Source organism: Melopsittacus undulatus, unplaced genomic scaffold, assembly GCF_012275295.1.
Source record: "Melopsittacus undulatus isolate bMelUnd1 unplaced genomic scaffold, bMelUnd1.mat.Z mat_scaffold_173_arrow_ctg1, whole genome shotgun sequence".
NCBI lineage: Eukaryota > Metazoa > Chordata > Aves > Psittaciformes > Psittaculidae > Melopsittacus > Melopsittacus undulatus.
Window position 1 is genome coordinate 34,138 of NW_022994134.1, and position 15,991 is coordinate 50,128.

Here is a 15,991-nt window from a genome sequence, read left to right on the forward strand (position 1 = left end):
AGAGCACCTGTCTGTTTCCTGCATAACTAACTCCAAGGCAGTGGGGCTGAGCAGGGCCAACCACTTTCCTCCGCTCCTCTTCTTCTGCCTCCTCCTTATCAAAGCCATGGGAAGGTGGTGCCGGTGCCTCCCTCTGCTCTTGTTCCACCGAAGTGAGAGGTGCACGGTGCTGCTCTCCCTCAGCAGCTCCGGCCAGGCGAGGCACTGCCAGCTCGGTGTGTGTGGCACCGGCCAGGACAGGAGACACACTCTGCAGGTCTCCAGCTGCCTCTCCCCAAGTCTCTGCAGCCACAGGAAACTCATTGTCCTTAAATGCTGCATGTGACAACTCTGCCATCTCCACATGCAGTTTCTGGCTTATCTCTTGCTGTTCCACCTGCTTCTTGTTGGTTCTCTGGACCATAGCCACAGGCAGGTGCAGCGGCTTCATCTTTTCGAATGTTGTTGTGACCTGCACAAGTGCATCCGGGACTTTGATGTTCTGCAGGGCAGGCCCATGTCTCTGTCTCTGTGGTGCTGCTTCCTTCTGGACAGCGTTATTAGAAGCCCACGCCGGTGGCATGGGAGTGAGACGTGCCTGGTGCTCCTCTTTCTCAGGAGCTCTGACCAGGCAGATCCTCTTCGGCTGCTCCGAAGGCTTGATCTTGCTGTGCGGAGAGGGCAAGCACTGTGCAACAGGCCTGTAGTGCACACTGAGGAACTTGGTGTTGATGCACCTAGTGATACGTTCCGCTGGAATTGCTGTCAGGTGCTCTGCTGCTCGCCTAGTGCTTCTGAGTATGGGTTGAGTGGCTGGGCCCTTGCTGCTGCTGGCTGCACGGACAGTGTCTGTTCTTGCTTGTGTCCCTGCAGCCCTGCTTTGTGCTGGCTTCTGCCATGCCACTGGCTGCTGGTGACGTCGCTGGCTCCCGGTGCTGCACCTCTGCAGCACTGTGCTCATGCTGCCTGAGCTCTCAGCTGTGGGAGCAGAGGCTTTGGACCTGTGCAGGGCAGGCTGACAGGTCTCTGGCCGTGCACCTCTGCTGCCGTAACTGGGCACACGGTGGAGCTGGGCAGCAGTTTTGAGAAGCTGCTGTTGGTTGCTGCTTGTGCTGCCAACAGCCGAGTTCCTCACACTGCCAGAAGCTGCAGAGGCTGCTGGTGTTACAGATGGCAGCCTGCGGCAGCTGCCGACTGCTCTCTCTGAGCGAGGGGGCGGCCGCGGTGCCATTGTGATCAATGGTGGCAGATGGAGCATCTGCTCCTGTCTCAACCCGCTGGGGCTGGGCAGCACCACTCGGTGCCCCAGGCTGCCCATCTGCAAAAGAAGCGGAGCAGAGAGGCTGTGTGACAGTGTCCCTTGTGCCCACATCCCAGCTGGCTGAGCTCAGGCAGCTGTGCTCCCCTGCCAGCCCCAGGGCAGGGCTCAGAGCCGGCTGGGGAGAGGGCTGGCCGCCCGCAGCCCACGCCCACTGCCCAGAGCACCCCCGGCATGCCCGGGCAGGCTGTGGGGCACAGCATGCGGGGCTCAGCTTGCTCCCTCCTGCACCTCCTGCCCGCCCGTCAGCATCTCCCGGGGTCTGGAAGACGTTTGGCCCCATCTCCCTGCGGCTCCCTACCTGTGCCTGCTGGATGGCGACAGGCTGAAACCTCTCCAGGTAGGGCACCCGTGGCAGCGTGATCCCATGGTGGGACGACGCCTGGCTCGGGCTGCCCTGCGGCGCTTCCTCAGGCTGCCTGTGAGCCACCTGCAGGCAGGAGGAGGAGGAAAAGGTGTGTGATGGAGGTGGCTGCCTTGGCACAGGGGCCCGTGCACTGTGGGCAAGCCTGGCCCTGTCACCGAGGCAGCTCCGAGCAGCCCCGGCCCACCACCGGCCTCTCCCTCCTGCCCTGGTCCTCACCTGGCGCCTTCTCTGCTTGCTTGGCCTGCCCTCAGCGGGCTGGGAACGGGCGTTTGCCTCTTTACCCACGGGCATCTTCCACGTCCTGGACGCTGAACTGCCGTGGGCTTCCAGGGGATTGCTGCCTCCTGAGGGAGGCCGCTCCTCTGGACTGAGGTACTCCAGGGCTCTCGCTCCTTATGTACCCCACGGTCACCAACGTGTCACCCCCCATCACAATGGCCTCTGGCCATGCGGAACCCTCCCTACACCACAAAGCCCTGGCAGTTGCCATGGAGATGCCCATGCCCGTGACTGATTCCACCGAGTCCCAACTGGTGACGGGCATCTCCACAGCGACCAGCGAGGCTTTGTGATGTTGGTGCCATTGTGTCAATGGCCACTGGGCACAGCAGGGCTGCTGCAGGCAGTCATAGAGTCAACCAGGTTGGAAAAGACCTTTCAGATCATCAAGGCCAAATGTTCCCCAGCACTGCCAAGGCCACCACTGACCCATGGCACTGAGGGCCTCGTCTACACAGCATGTGTACATTTCCAGGAATGGCGACTCCAGCACTGCCCCAAACAGCCTGCTCCAATGCCTGACTACACCTGAAGTGATCTCCTAATCTCCAGTCAAAACCTCCCCTTGTGCAGCTTGGGGCCATTTCTTCTTGGTTTAGTCCTTGCTCCTTGGGAGAGGAGACCAGGCACCTCCTGGCTCCAGCCTCCTCTCAGGTAGCTGTAGAGAGCAATAAGGTCCCTTTTGAGCCTTCTCTTCTCCAGACACAGGGCTGGAGGGGCGGCCCAGTCCAGGGGGGCAATCATTGCTCTAGTCCTGCTGGCCACACCGGTGCTGATACAGGCCAGGATGCTCCCAACCAAATTCAGGACCCAGGATTTTGCCTTGTTGAACCTCATACCACTGGCCACGGCCCATTGGTCCAGCCTGTCCATATCCCTCTGCAGAGCTGCCTGCCCTACGGCACATCAACACTCCCACTCAACTTGGTGTTGTGTGCAAACTTACTGAGAGGGCACACACTGGCACTCCTGGGACCAGGTGTGCGACCAGTGGGGATGCTGCTTCCTTCCAGAACCATCAACTCACCCACAAGCACTCAGCCCACATGGCTTCTGGAGGAAGGCAGGCGAGGTCAGGAGCTCTGGAGTACATCAGCCACATCCAGCCCTGCCAGGGAGGTGCTCGGTGCCAGGGGAGGAGCAGGACAGGACAGCAGAGGAACAGCCCAGTCTGGGGTTTTACACAAAACTATTTGTGGGGTTTAGACTTTGAGCAATTCAGAGGTGAGCCCAGAAGAGGCTGGACAGCATTGGTCGTCCGGCGCCCTGCAGGCAGCACCCACCATCAGCAGAAGGCAGCAAGGTGACAGCTCTTCAAGCTCTCTACCTGCAAGGAGAAGAGACATCTCCATCCAAGGCATTGCCTGGGTGCAGATCCATTCACTCAGACCCCATTGGTGACTTCCCAGCACTGCAGTGCTGGCACTGGCAGTGCTGGGAAGGTCTGGGCTTGTGCTCTACTCCAAATTCCAGGAGCTACCTTGGCCAGCTTATCTCCAGGAGAAGTTACCTGTGACCTGGCTGCACAAGACAACTGAGAGCTCTGATTTCCAACTAGCCACAGTGTGGTTTTCCATCCTTAGGGGATCACACCCCTTGTCCTTACTCTCAGCCTGAGTTTGTTGTGGTCACAGAGAGTGAGCACAACCCGAGAAGTTTTCGAGACTCACTTCCCAGAAACCTCCAGAGCCCTTTGGAGAGCTCCAACCAACCCACCCAATAAGGAGCATTTTTCAGAGTGGGTCTGCTCATGCTCTGCATCTGCTGCACCCTGGAGGCAGGTTTCTTCCTGCCACTCTGGAAAGTGTTAGTGGAAACCAGAGTGTGGCTTCTTTGGGAAGTGGAATGCTTCCTCTCCGGGCAAGGTTCCCCTCTCCCAAAAACCACAGCACGAGCTGATGCCTACTTTTGCAATAGGAGGAACTGGGACAGGACCATCACTTCCCCCAGCACATCCCACTGCAGAAAATGCACAACACGAATTAAAAAGCCAGCTCTGATGGAGAGCAGGTGATGGAGCAAAGGGGTGATGGGCTGGGAGCAGCTCAAAGGTTCCTCCATGCAGAGCTGCTGGTGTCACAGGAGTGTCGTGGTTTAAAACCAGCCACGCAGCTTGTTAACTCACTCCCTCCCTTGCTCCCCCAACTCCTGGAGTGTTAGAAAGGAGAATCCAAAGAAGGTAGCCCCCATGGGTTGAGGTAAGAACGGTTTAACAACTAAGGTATAACACAAATCACTACTGCTACTACAAACAATAATGATAAAGCCAATAACAAGTGAAGAGAATACAACACCTCACCAGCCACCAACCCATAACTCATCCCACCCTGCCCGACCGAGCACCAACCGATACCTCCTCCATCTCCCCAGAGCTCCAGCCCTGCCAGGTAACTCCCAGTTTCATCCTGGGTATGATGTGCTATGGTATGGAATACCCCTTTGGCTAGCCTGGGTCAGGTGTCCTGTCTCTCCTTCCTCCCGGCTTCCCCTCCTCCCTGGCAGAGCATGAGCTCAGGAAAGGCCTTGGACAAACCAAACATTTGAGCAGTAACTCAAAACATACTTGCTATCAGCAACCGTTCTCAGCCCGAAAGTCAAAACACAGCACTGCACCAGCTACCAAGAAGGAGAAAAAATGACTGCTACTGCTGAACCCAGGACAAGGAGTCAGCCTGCAAGAGGCCTGTAGTGCACACTGAGGAACTTGCTGTTGATGCAGGAATTGATGCTCGCTGCCGGCATTGCTGGCAGGTGCTCTGCTGCTTGCCCCATGTTCCTAACCTGGAAAGCACCGCTGCTGCCATGGGTATGAGAATGACGTGTGGGCTGAGTTGCACTGTGGAGCTTTGTGTGCCAGCTGCTCACAGGGTGGCCAGGAGTGCACGGTGATTTTCTAACCCCAAACACAAGCCAAGAGCAGTGTGCACATTCCTGCACAAGTACCTCTGCAGCCTCAGGGCCACCTCCCTGTCGTTCCTCTGCTGCAGCCCTGGGGACACGAGGCCATGGCTCAGGGCAGCTGCAAGAGCCCCCCTGCTCGGTTGGTCAGAAGCTGTAGGATGGGGATGGGGGGATTGCGTGGAGTCACCCATCTGCTGTCCATTTACAGTTCTGCTTCTGGAAACATCGCCAGCTTCTCCCTGCATTGCTCCAGAGCTTGCGTGTGCAGGAGGAGCAGGAGAATCACAATCTCTCGTCCCTTATCTCTGGCCTTAGCAATTCTAAGCCTTGCTCCTTATTCCTCCCAACCCTTCTACACCCCTGTCATTCCAGTCACCGGGCTGCAGCAGGCACTGGGCTTCAAAAGCCAGCTGACGTGGGAGCCACTGCATCACACACTGTTTCATCCCATCGGGATGAGCTTTTCCTACTTGGCCAACATGTGCTGCCAAGAGCCAGCAGGACTGCAAGCTCAGCAGCTGGGAAGTGCTGCAAGGAAAGAGGTCGCTCCGCAGCTTTCTCTGCTACTGACACAAGGGAAAAGCTGGAGCAGACAGAGGCAAGAACTGGGGAGATAGGGATCTGGTTTATTGGCCCGAGAAGTGTCCACAGCGAGCGCAGGCTGCAGCACGACGTTCTCAGCGCAGCTCCCTCGGGCCTGGAGCTGACAGTGGGGCATTATCCCTCCGCTTGCGGGCTGATGCAGGATCTGTGGAAAGCCCTGCACAGAGGCTTCAGTGCCCTTCTGAAGAAGGATAGTTGTTGCTCTCGGACGTGTTTATCTCTGGTGTCATGCAATCCTTCTTTTGGGTTGGCGGTTCCCCAAGTATAGCTGGTGGAATGGGCATCAACGGGTGGCAGGTTACGTCGTCATTGCAGCTGCCACTTTTGCATTTTCTTGGGGGTTTTCCCCTGTTGGCTTTCAATTGTCTCCCAGGTAGGGGAGGCCCTGGCATTCTCAGACTGGCGCAACCGGTGCCACCAGCGCGGCCTGGGTGCCACTGGAATAAATGATGTAGTTTGCTCCTCCTCGGTGTCCTGAGCTGCTGCAGGCACTGCCTGTTCATCCCTGTAGAATCGCGGGGAGGCAAAGGTTCTGCTGGCCTCTCCTTGATGCTCTTCAGGTGCTTTCCTCACTCTGCGCCTGAATACAACCTGCAGAGCTCTGTCGACAACTGAGACCCTTCGTGGGGCCTGTCTCTGGGCATGTGGTGGTACTAGTCCTTGTGTAAAGGCCTGTCCTGGTCCCTGTCTATCTGTGCCCAGGCTCCTGGCCTGTGTTGGTGCCTCACTCTGGGCCTGTGCTGGTGTTGGCTGCTCGTCCATTTCGCAGACAACAGACAAAGGCTTGTGCAGGACGCCTCTCACGAAGTTCCTGTCTCTTTTTGGTTGTATCATCTTACTGGCTTTAGGGCTGAGCAGGGCAGATGACTTTCTCCGTGCCTCTGTTTCACTTTGGGCCACATCCTCCTGCTCCTTTTCCTGCTCAGCTCTTGCCCGGATGGTAGCCACAGCCTTATGCACAACGTCCATCACAAAGCACCTGGCTGTTTCCTGCATAACCAACTCCAAGGCAGTGGGGCTGAGCAGGGCCAACCACTTTCTCCGCTCCTCTTCTTCTACCTCCTCCTTGTCAAAGCCATGGGAAGGTGGTGCCAGTGCCTCCTCCTGCTCTTGTGCTACAGATGTTGTCTGTACATCTGCCCCTGCGGCAAGGTGGGGTTTCTGACCGTCTGCCCCAGGGATCTCTGTCAATGCAGCTGCATCTTCCTGCTTGTCTTCTCTCAGAGGTATAATGGCTCTCCTGGTTACTTTCTGGTTGGCAGACATGGGCGACACAATGTCTTCTCCAGCCTCATCTGCTGCAGGGCCGAAAGGGGCTGAGCTGGGCTCTGCCTGAGGCTCTACAGCCATAGGAGTCTTGATGTCCTCCAGTGTTACTGGCATCACTGGTGCCATTGACACATCCACGTGGCTTTGGGCCACATCCTCCTGCTCCTTTTCCTGCTCAGCTCTTGCCCGGATGGCAGCCACAGCCTTATGCACAATGTCCATCGCAAAGCACCTGGCTGTTTCCTGCATAACCAACTCCAAGGCAGTGGGGCTGAGCAGGGTCAACCACTTTCTCCGCTCCTCTTCTTCTACCTCCTCCTTGTCAAAGCCATGGGAAGGTGGTGCCGGTGCCTCCTCCTGCTCTTGTTCCACAGAAGTGGGAGGTGCACGGTGCTGCTCTTCCTCAGCAGCTCCAGCCAGAGGAGGAGCTGCCAGCTCGGTGTCTGTGGCACTGGCCAGGACAGGAGACACACTCTGCAGGTCTCCAGCTGCCTCTGATGTCGCATTTGTGCCCACATTGCTGCGGATGCTGCATTCCAGATGGATGTCTGCTTGGGCGTCCTGGAAGAGCTCTGGCACCAAAGGGCTGACGCAGATGTTGTACATGGTGAGGGCTTCCCCTTGGGACAGCTCTTTGTCACTAACACATTCCAATTCCTGCTTGGCCTCCTCATCGTTCTCCTCAGGGAAGGCCGCTGGCTCCTCCTGTAAACATACAGCAGAACATCAGGGGATGACAGCTCTCCCTAGATGTGTCTCTCTCAGGGCTGCAGGTAGCTGTGTGGGTGCTGTGCCGTGGGCTGCTTTCTCCCCTGCAGACCTGTGTCCAGCGCCAGGCCTGGGTGGTGCATTGGCCGTCACCTGGGCTCTGGGGTTGCTGCTGGTGGCTGCTCACTGGGGAGGTCCCTCACGGGCTGCTCTCCTTCAGTGCCTTTCCTCCAGAGGAGGGGTGCCGGATGGGAGAGCAAGAACACAGGCAGGGGAAGGAGGGAATGTCAGCTGGAAGGCACAGGGAACACGAGCAATGCCCCTGACACATGCACTTTGGGATCTGGGGTTGCCTCCAGCACCTTGGGATCCCCAATGCCGGTCACAGGGGTGTCACTCACCTGGGGCTGCGAGCCCTGACTCAAAGGTGAAGCTGCTGCTTCTCCTTCATCATCTGCTCCAGGTGCAAGGTAAGATATCCCAGACTCTGCCCCAGGGATCATCGTCACTGCAGCCAGAACTTCCTCCTCATGTTGTGCTGGGGAGACAACAGCTCTGCCGGCCTCCTGTTGATAATCTCCAGGCACGGGAGAAACCATGACTTCTCCAGCCTCATCTGCAGCTTTGGTGAAAGGGGCTGAGCTGGGCTCTGCCTGACGCTCTACAGCCATAGGGCTCTCCATGTCCTCAAGTGTTACTGGCGTCACTGGTGCCACTGACACATCCACGTGGCTTTGGGCCACATCCTCCTGCTCCTTTTCCTGCTCAGCTCTTGCCCGGATGGCAGCCACAGCCTTGTGCACAACGTCCATCACAGAGCACCTGTCTGTTTCCTGCATAACTAACTCCAAGGCAGTGGGGCTGAGCAGGGCCAACCACTTTCTCCGCTCCTCTTCTTCTGCCTCCTCCTTATCAAAGCCATGGGAAGGTGGTGCCGGTGCCTCCCTCTGCTCTTGTTCCACCGAAGTGAGAGGTGCACGGTGCTGCTCTCCCTCAGCAGCTCCGGCCAGGCGAGGCACTGCCAGCTCGGTGTGTGTGGCACCGGCCAGGACAGGAGACACACTCTGCAGGTCTCCAGCTGCCTCTCCCCAAGTCTCTGCAGCCACAGGAAACTCATTGTCCTTAAATGCTGCATGTGACAACTCTGCCATCTCCACATGCAGTTTCTGGCTTATCTCTTGCTGTTCCACCTGCTTCTTGTTGGTTCTCTGGACCATAGCCACAGGCAGGTGCAGCGGCTTCACCTTTTCGAATGTTGTTGTGACCTGCACAAGTGCATCCGGGACTTTGATGTTCTGCAGGGCAGGCCCATGTCTCTGTCTCTGTGGTGCTGCTTCCTTCTGGACAGCGTTATTAGAAGCCCACGCCGGTGGCATGGGAGTGAGACGTGCCTGGTGCTCCTCTTTCTCAGGAGCTCTGACCAGGCAGATCCTCTTCGGCTGCTCCGAAGGCTTGATCTTGCTGTGCGGAGAGGGCAAGCACTGTGCAACAGGCCTGTAGTGCACACTGAGGAACTTGGTGTTGATGCACCTAGTGATACGTTCCGCTGGAATTGCTGTCAGGTGCTCTGCTGCTCGCCTAGTGCTTCTGAGTATGGGTTGAGTGGCTGGGCCCTTGCTGCTGCTGGCTGCACGGACAGTGTCTGTTCTTGCTTGTGTCCCTGCAGCCCTGCTTTGTGCTGGCTTCTGCCATGCCACTGGCTGCTGGTGACGTCGCTGGCTCCCGGTGCTGCACCTCTGCAGCACTGTGCTCATGCTGCCTGAGCTCTCAGCTGTGGGAGCAGAGGCTTTGGACCTGTGCAGGGCAGGCTGACAGGTCTCTGGCCGTGCACCTCTGCTGCCGTAACTGGGCACACGGTGGAGCTGGGCAGCAGTTTTGAGAAGCTGCTGTTGGTTGCTGCTTGTGCTGCCAACAGCCGAGTTCCTCACACTGCCAGAAGCTGCAGAGGCTGCTGGTGTTACAGATGGCAGCCTGCGGCAGCTGCCGACTGCTCTCTCTGAGCGAGGGGGCGGCCGCGGTGCCATTGTGATCAATGGTGGCAGACGGAGCATCTGCTCCTGTCTCAACCCGCTGGGGCTGGGCAGCACCACTCGGTGCCCCAGGCTGCCCATCTGCAAAAGAAGCGGAGCAGAGAGGCTGTGTGACAGTGTCCCTTGTGCCCACATCCCAGCTGGCTGAGCTCAGGCAGCTGTGCTCCCCTGCCAGCCCCAGGGCAGGGCTCAGAGCCGGCTGGGGAGAGGGCTGGCCGCCCGCAGCCCACGCCCACTGCCCAGAGCACCCCCGGCATGCCCGGGCAGGCTGTGGGGCACAGCATGCGGGGCTCAGCTTGCTCCCTCCTGCACCTCCTGCCCGCCCGTCAGCATCTCCCGGGGTCTGGAAGACGTTTGGCCCCATCTCCCTGCGGCTCCCTACCTGTGTCTGCTGGATGGCGACAGGCTGAAACCTCTCCAGGTAGGGCACCCGTGGCAGCGTGATCCCATGGTGGGACGACGCCTGGCTCGGGCTGCCCTGCGGCGCTTCCTCAGGCTGCCTGTGAGCCACCTGCAGGCAGGAGGAGGAGGAAAAGGTGTGTGATGGAGGTGGCTGCCTTGGCACAGGGGCCCGTGCACTGTGGGCAAGCCTGGCCCTGTCACCGAGGCAACTCCGAGCAGCCCCGTCCCACCACCGGCCTCTCCCTCCTGCCCTGGTCCTCACCTGGTGCCTTCTCTGCTTGCTTGGCCTGCCCTCAGCGGGCTGGGAACGGGCGTTTGCCTCTTTACCCACGGGCATCTTCCACGTCCTGGACGCTGAACTGCCGTGGGCTTCCAGGGGATTGCTGCCTCCTGAGGGAGGCCGCTCCTCTGGACTGAGGTACTCCAGGGCTCTCGCTCCTTATGTACCCCACGGTCACCAACGTGTCACCCCCCATCACAATGGCCTCTGGCCATGCGGAACCCTCCCTACACCACAAAGCCCTGGCAGTTGCCATGGAGATGCCCATGCCCGTGACTGATTCCACCGAGTCCCAACTGGTGACGGGCATCTCCACAGCGACCAGCGAGGCTTTGTGATGTTGGTGCCATTGTGTCAATGGCCACTGGGCACAGCAGGGCTGCTGCAGGCAGTCATAGAGTCAACCAGGTTGGAAAAGACCTTTCAGATCATCAAGGCCAAATGTTCCCCAGCACTGCCAAGGCCACCACTGACCCATGGCACTGAGGGCCTCGTCTACACAGCATGTGTACATTTCCAGGAATGGCGACTCCAGCACTGCCCCAAACAGCCTGCTCCAATGCCTGACTACACCTGAAGTGATCTCCTAATCTCCAGTCAAAACCTCCCCTTGTGCAGCTTGGGGCCATTTCTTCTTGGTTTAGTCCTTGCTCCTTGGGAGAGGAGACCAGGCACCTCCTGGCTCCAGCCTCCTCTCAGGTAGCTGTAGAGAGCAATAAGGTCCCTTTTGAGCCTTCTCTTCTCCAGACACAGGGCTGGAGGGGCGGCCCAGTCCAGGGGGGCAATCATTGCTCTAGTCCTGCTGGCCACACCGGTGCTGATACAGGCCAGGATGCTCCCAACCAAATTCAGGACCCAGGATTTTGCCTTGTTGAACCTCATACCACTGGCCACGGCCCATTGGTCCAGCCTGTCCATATCCCTCTGCAGAGCTGCCTGCCCTATGGCACATCAACACTCCCACTCAACTTGGTGTTGTGCGCAAACTTACTGAGAGGGCACTTGACCCTCTCATCTAGATCATCGATGATCCGGTTCTGTGATTCTATGATTCTTATGAAGAAGTTACGCAACGCTTGCCACAATACCTAGCCCTGGGGGACACCAGTAGCGACCGTTCTTGTTGACAGACAAGAGACATTAGGAAAGCTGAGAGTGAGCTGGGCTGCTGGCTCCAAGCCCAAGCTGTGCAGGGACCACAGGCGTCTCCCCTATCACACACAGAAAGGAAAGAGGATGTTAATCCAGGGGTTTGGTGACTTGGTGCCAGAAAAATACACAGGAAGAGGAGGAAGCGAAAAAATACAGAGCAAGGGGTTTCCTGCAGACCACACATCCCCACCCAGAACCACTTCACAGCTCTGCAGGGGCTAACGAGGCAAAAGGCACCACAAGGGAGGAACAACCAATTGCAGCACCAGTCAGGAGCATAACTGCTAGTACAGCCAAGAAAGAGGGGTGGGGGATAGCAGAAGGAGATTCTGCTTTGAAGGGCAGAGGAACTGTCACAGGTTGCCCAAAGAAGTGGTAAATTACAATAAGCACGTACAAAATGAAATATAATCCTTTGTAAATAAGTAAATTAACTTCTAAGTAACGTTAAGCTTGGTGGCTCTGTAACAACAGCAATGGAAAGTATCTTAGGTAAATATTTCACAAGAATCAGCCAGAACCGGACTAGTGCAATTGGTTTACATCTGGATCTGTTTGTGTCTCATCAGTGTTTGACCACGTTTTGCAAATTATCACGGTAAGGATTTTGCTGTTAGTATTTGTCTGGAACTCTGCCTGTGACTTGCTGGTATTTGACCTAATTGTGTGGATTATCACCGTAACGATGTTGGTATTGACGATATGGTATGAGTACTGCTGTACTGTATGTTCACGTGTGTTATTAATGCTTGTTTGTCAGGATTTTGTGTTTTAAGTCTTGTAGTTGTGTGGAGTGTGCTTGTGGGATCCCTTGTATGTGTTCTGGAAAAGAACCTTCTCCATACAGGAAAAGCTTGAACAGGGCAGTGCTGTAAACCTGCAGAGCTTTATCAGGGGGTAGGGAGAAGCCTATTGACGTAGAGCTGTCTGTGACACATGTGTGGCAAAGAGGGGTTTGTGCTCGGAGAATGAGCTGCTGTGAGGCTTCCTCTTTGCCACTTGTGTTTCCTCTGTTCTGTTGAGCTTGGGCAACTCGTGGACGTTCTTCTAGAAAAGCCATGCTGCACTTACTTAAACCAAGTTACCTCTGATTTTTGCCAATGCCTCGGTGCATCCTTTAAAAGGAAAGGAAGGATTTGCTTCCAAATGTGTTTGTACAGAAGACAATAGATCATAGAAATGAACACAGAACACCAACAACCCCTAGAACATGCAGAGCCCACGCTGAGCTGCGGGGGATGGCAGGAGGAAGGAAATTTTTCTCTAAGCTTCACACCGAACTCAGTTACAGGAACAGACCCCAGCGTTGAGCAGAACCAGCGGCGCTTCCTTTGGATGGAGATCTGATAACCCTCAGTTAGGTTTCAGCCTGTAAGAAGATAAGTGCCACGCTAAGTGTACAAGCCAATAGGAGAACTCTTCCTGGAGCGCTCCCTGGTCACTGTGACAGGCCTCAAGGCAGCAGTTCCTCCCTGTGGTCACCTTGCCTGTGGCCAGCCCGTGTTGCAGGGGACCAGGAAGCCACGGCACCAACCCAGGGCTCAAGCTTCATCACCAAATTGAGCTCCCCCTTCCCCACCTCAACAGCTTCCTCCCACCACGAGAAACAACTTCCCTGGGCCAGAAAGATGCAGCTTCTTTCATCACCAATCTGATGCTTCTGTGAGCTTTCACTTCTATTCCTTCCCCTGTGAGATCCAAGCCCTCAGCCCCTGCAGCCCTCCCCCAGGCTTGGGCGGGAGCTTTGGTCAGCTAGGCTGGGCCCCATGGCTTGAGGGCTGGCTGGGACAGAAATGCAACACTCACAGCTGCCAACATCTGGCAGAGCAGCCCCTGTCCCCTGACAGCAGCACAGCAGCTGTGTACCTGGCCTGACATTTGGTTATTAGCCTTGGGTTTAGGTTTATTTTCTTGTCAGAGGAATACACATTACTACGTCCTCTGAAAGAGCTTTTCTTCCCCAGCCCCTACAGAAAGTCACCATCCATCGACTCCAACCTCCTACCCTTCTCTGTCCTCACAGCACTCACCTGCAGAGCAGAAGCACAAGCAGCAGATACCTGGCACCTCATCGGTCAGATCAACAGACCTGCCCCCAGTTTCACCTTAGTGAGGGACGTTAGTCCTCATTTTAGTCCACCCTCAAAAGAACAACAGGAAAAACAAAATGTGAGAAAGCAGATACATCACTGCAACTTTGACTGCCTCCTTTACTGTATTGGTTTAGCACACAGTAAGGGGGGAGATGAGGAAGAAGTGAGGATGAAGAGGATGAAGAGGCAGCCATTGCCATTTTGAAACACCGAGGTGGTCCAACACCCTCTCCTACCTCCTGCACAAAGACCTCCAGGAAAAGGGAGGTTCCACACAGTAGTAGCAGCACCCACATCCTGCAGTGCCCAAAGCTGCTCTCATTACTCTCACCATCACCCTCACAACCTCCATGTGCTAAAACACTCCATAACCACGTGAGGCCAGATGTGCAGGGAGAAGCACCTGGATCTCTGATACTTGCAGGAGTGGGAATTCACACACACCCTCACCTTGTCCCTGCCCCATTAGGTGAACCCCAACCACCCCCAGCCCCATCCTCGCAGCCGGACAGTTCCCAGCAGTCCTGCTCTCCACTTGCAGGCTCACATGAATCATAGAATCATAGAATAGTTAGGAGTGGAAAGGACCTCAAGATCATCTAGTTCCAACCCCCCTGCCATGGCCAGGGACACCTCACACTAAACCATATCACCCAAGGCTTCATCCAACCTGGTCTTGAACACTGCCAGGGATGGAGCATTCACAACCTCCCTGGGCAACCCATTCCAGTACCTCACCACCCTAACAGTAAAGAATTTCTTCCTTATATCCAGTCTAAACCTCTGCTGTTTAAGTTTCAACCCATTACCCCTTGTCCTATCACTACAGTCCCTAATGAATAGTCCCTCCCCAGCATCCCTGTAGGCCTCCTTCAGATACTGGAAGGCTGCTATGAGGTCTCCACGCAGCCTTCTGAAGGAGGCTGAACGGCCCCAACTTTCTCAGCCTGTCTTCATACGGGAGGTGCTCCAGTCCCCTGATCATCCTCGTGGCCCTCCTCTGGACTTGTTCCAACAGTACCATGTCCTTTTTATGTTGAGGACACCAGAACTGAACACAATACTCCAAGTGAGGTCTCACGAGAGCAGAGTAGAGGGGCAGGATCACCTCCTTCAACCTGCTGGTCATGCTCCTTTTGATGCAGCCCAGGATACGGTTGGCTTTCTGGGCTGTGAGTGCACACTGCTGGCTCATGTTCATTTTCTCATTGACTAACACCCCCAAGTCCTTCTCCGCAGGACTACCATGAATTTCCTTTTTGCCCAACCTGCAGCTGTGCCTGGGATTGCTCTGACCCAGGTGTAGGACCTTGACATTGTCATGGTTAAATTTCATGAGGTTGGCATCAGCCCACCTCACAAGTGTGTTAAGGTCCCTCTGGATGGCATTCCTTCCCTCCAGCGTATCAACAGAACCACACAGCTTGGTGTCATCGGCAAACTTGCTGAGGGTGCACTCAATTCCATGAAAGTGCAAAGCTACATGGACATGGGGTGAGCATGCACATGCCCCCCCCAGAGCCTGACACAGCACCCACCCAGCTGGGGAGGTTGGAGTTGGGACACAAAAAGAAACAAAATATAATAATCCCTTCAAGTAATTTAAACCAGCCCATGCTTGAGGTTAACGCTGCACTGAAGCAGTGCCCAGCTTGGCCTGTTGGGCGTGATAAGGAAAAAAATTCCTGAAGTCCTGGAGGGATGGAAGAATAAGGAGGCGTCAGTAACGAAAGACTCGGAGTTATCCTGTAGGTTGCTTCGCCACACTCCTGTGATTCTCATCTGCAAGTGACCAGCAGCAGCTGCCTCCAGTTACTTCTGCAGAAGCTCGGCCAGGCAAAGCCCACACAAACAGCCAGGAGGATGATGTAGATGATGACGTGGGGAGAGCCCAGAAGCAGGCAAAGCTGGAAAAGACATGGTGTCTCCCATGTCTGGAAACCATCAAGAAGAGGCCAGCAGAGCTGGTGTCTCCCCAGCAGGACACATGGGGGACAAGACAGCTTCTTTGACTGAGATCTCTCTGGCAGAGGCTGGAACTCTCCAGCTGCCCCAGGAACAAACAATGAAGGAGAAGCAGCAGCTTCTCTGCTGCTACAGGACTCTCAGGCCCAGGTGAGTGCCACGTGTGTGGCCGGCACCAGGGACCCTGAAGTGGCGGAGCGGCCCAGGATCCCAAAGTGCGTGTGGCAGGGACATTGCTGGTGGTCCCTGTACCATCCCACTGACATTTCCTCCCTCCCCTGCGGATCAGTCCGCTTATGTTAGTGACAAAGAGCTTCCCAGGGGGAAGCTGTCACCATGTGCAACACCTGCTTCAACTCCTTGGTGCCAGAGCTCTTCCAGGACCCCCAAGCAGATATTCAGGAGGGATCCAGCATCTACAGCAGCATGGGCACAGATGCAGCAGGAGGGGCAGCTGGAGACCTGCAGAGCACGTCTCCTGCTCTGGCCAGTCCCATGGACACCAAACTGGCAGGTCTTACCATGTCTGGAGCTGCTGAGGAAGAGCAGCACCGTGCACCTCTTGCTTCAGTGGCACAAGAGTAGGAGGAGGCCCCGGCATCAGCTTTGTCTGGCTTTGATGAGCAGGAGGCAGAAACAGAAGCA

The 15,991-nt window shown here is 56.2% G+C and overlaps 1 protein-coding gene across 1 annotated transcript; it reads right to left on the bottom strand.

Moving 5' to 3' along the window:
• Window positions 1–593: 593 nt before the first annotated feature.
• On the bottom strand, window positions 594–8,107 carry LOC117438362 (uncharacterized). The gene is made up of 4 exons (XM_034073905.1): window positions 7,826–8,107; window positions 7,209–7,421; window positions 1,599–1,727; window positions 594–647 (listed from the first exon to the last, which is right to left on the bottom strand). The coding sequence occupies exons 1-4, from the start codon at window positions 8,105–8,107 to the stop codon at window positions 594–596; spliced, it is 678 nt and encodes a 225-aa protein (XP_033929796.1).
• Between the last annotated feature and the right edge of the window lie 7,884 nt (window positions 8,108–15,991).

Excerpts from the sequence above, each read along its gene's own strand:
- LOC117438362 (XM_034073905.1), bottom strand. The coding sequence starts at position 8,107 with ATGGAGAGCCCTATGGCTGTAGAGCGTCAGGCAGAGCCCAGCTCAGCC. Across the intron at positions 7,422-7,825 it reads GTCAGGGCTCGCAGCCCCAG|GAGGAGCCAGCGGCCTTCCC; the intron begins GTGAGTGACACC and ends GTATGTTTACAG. Across the intron at positions 648-1,598 it reads TCGCCATCCAGCAGGCACAG|CAAGATCAAGCCTTCGGAGC; the intron begins GTAGGGAGCCGC and ends CTCTCCGCACAG.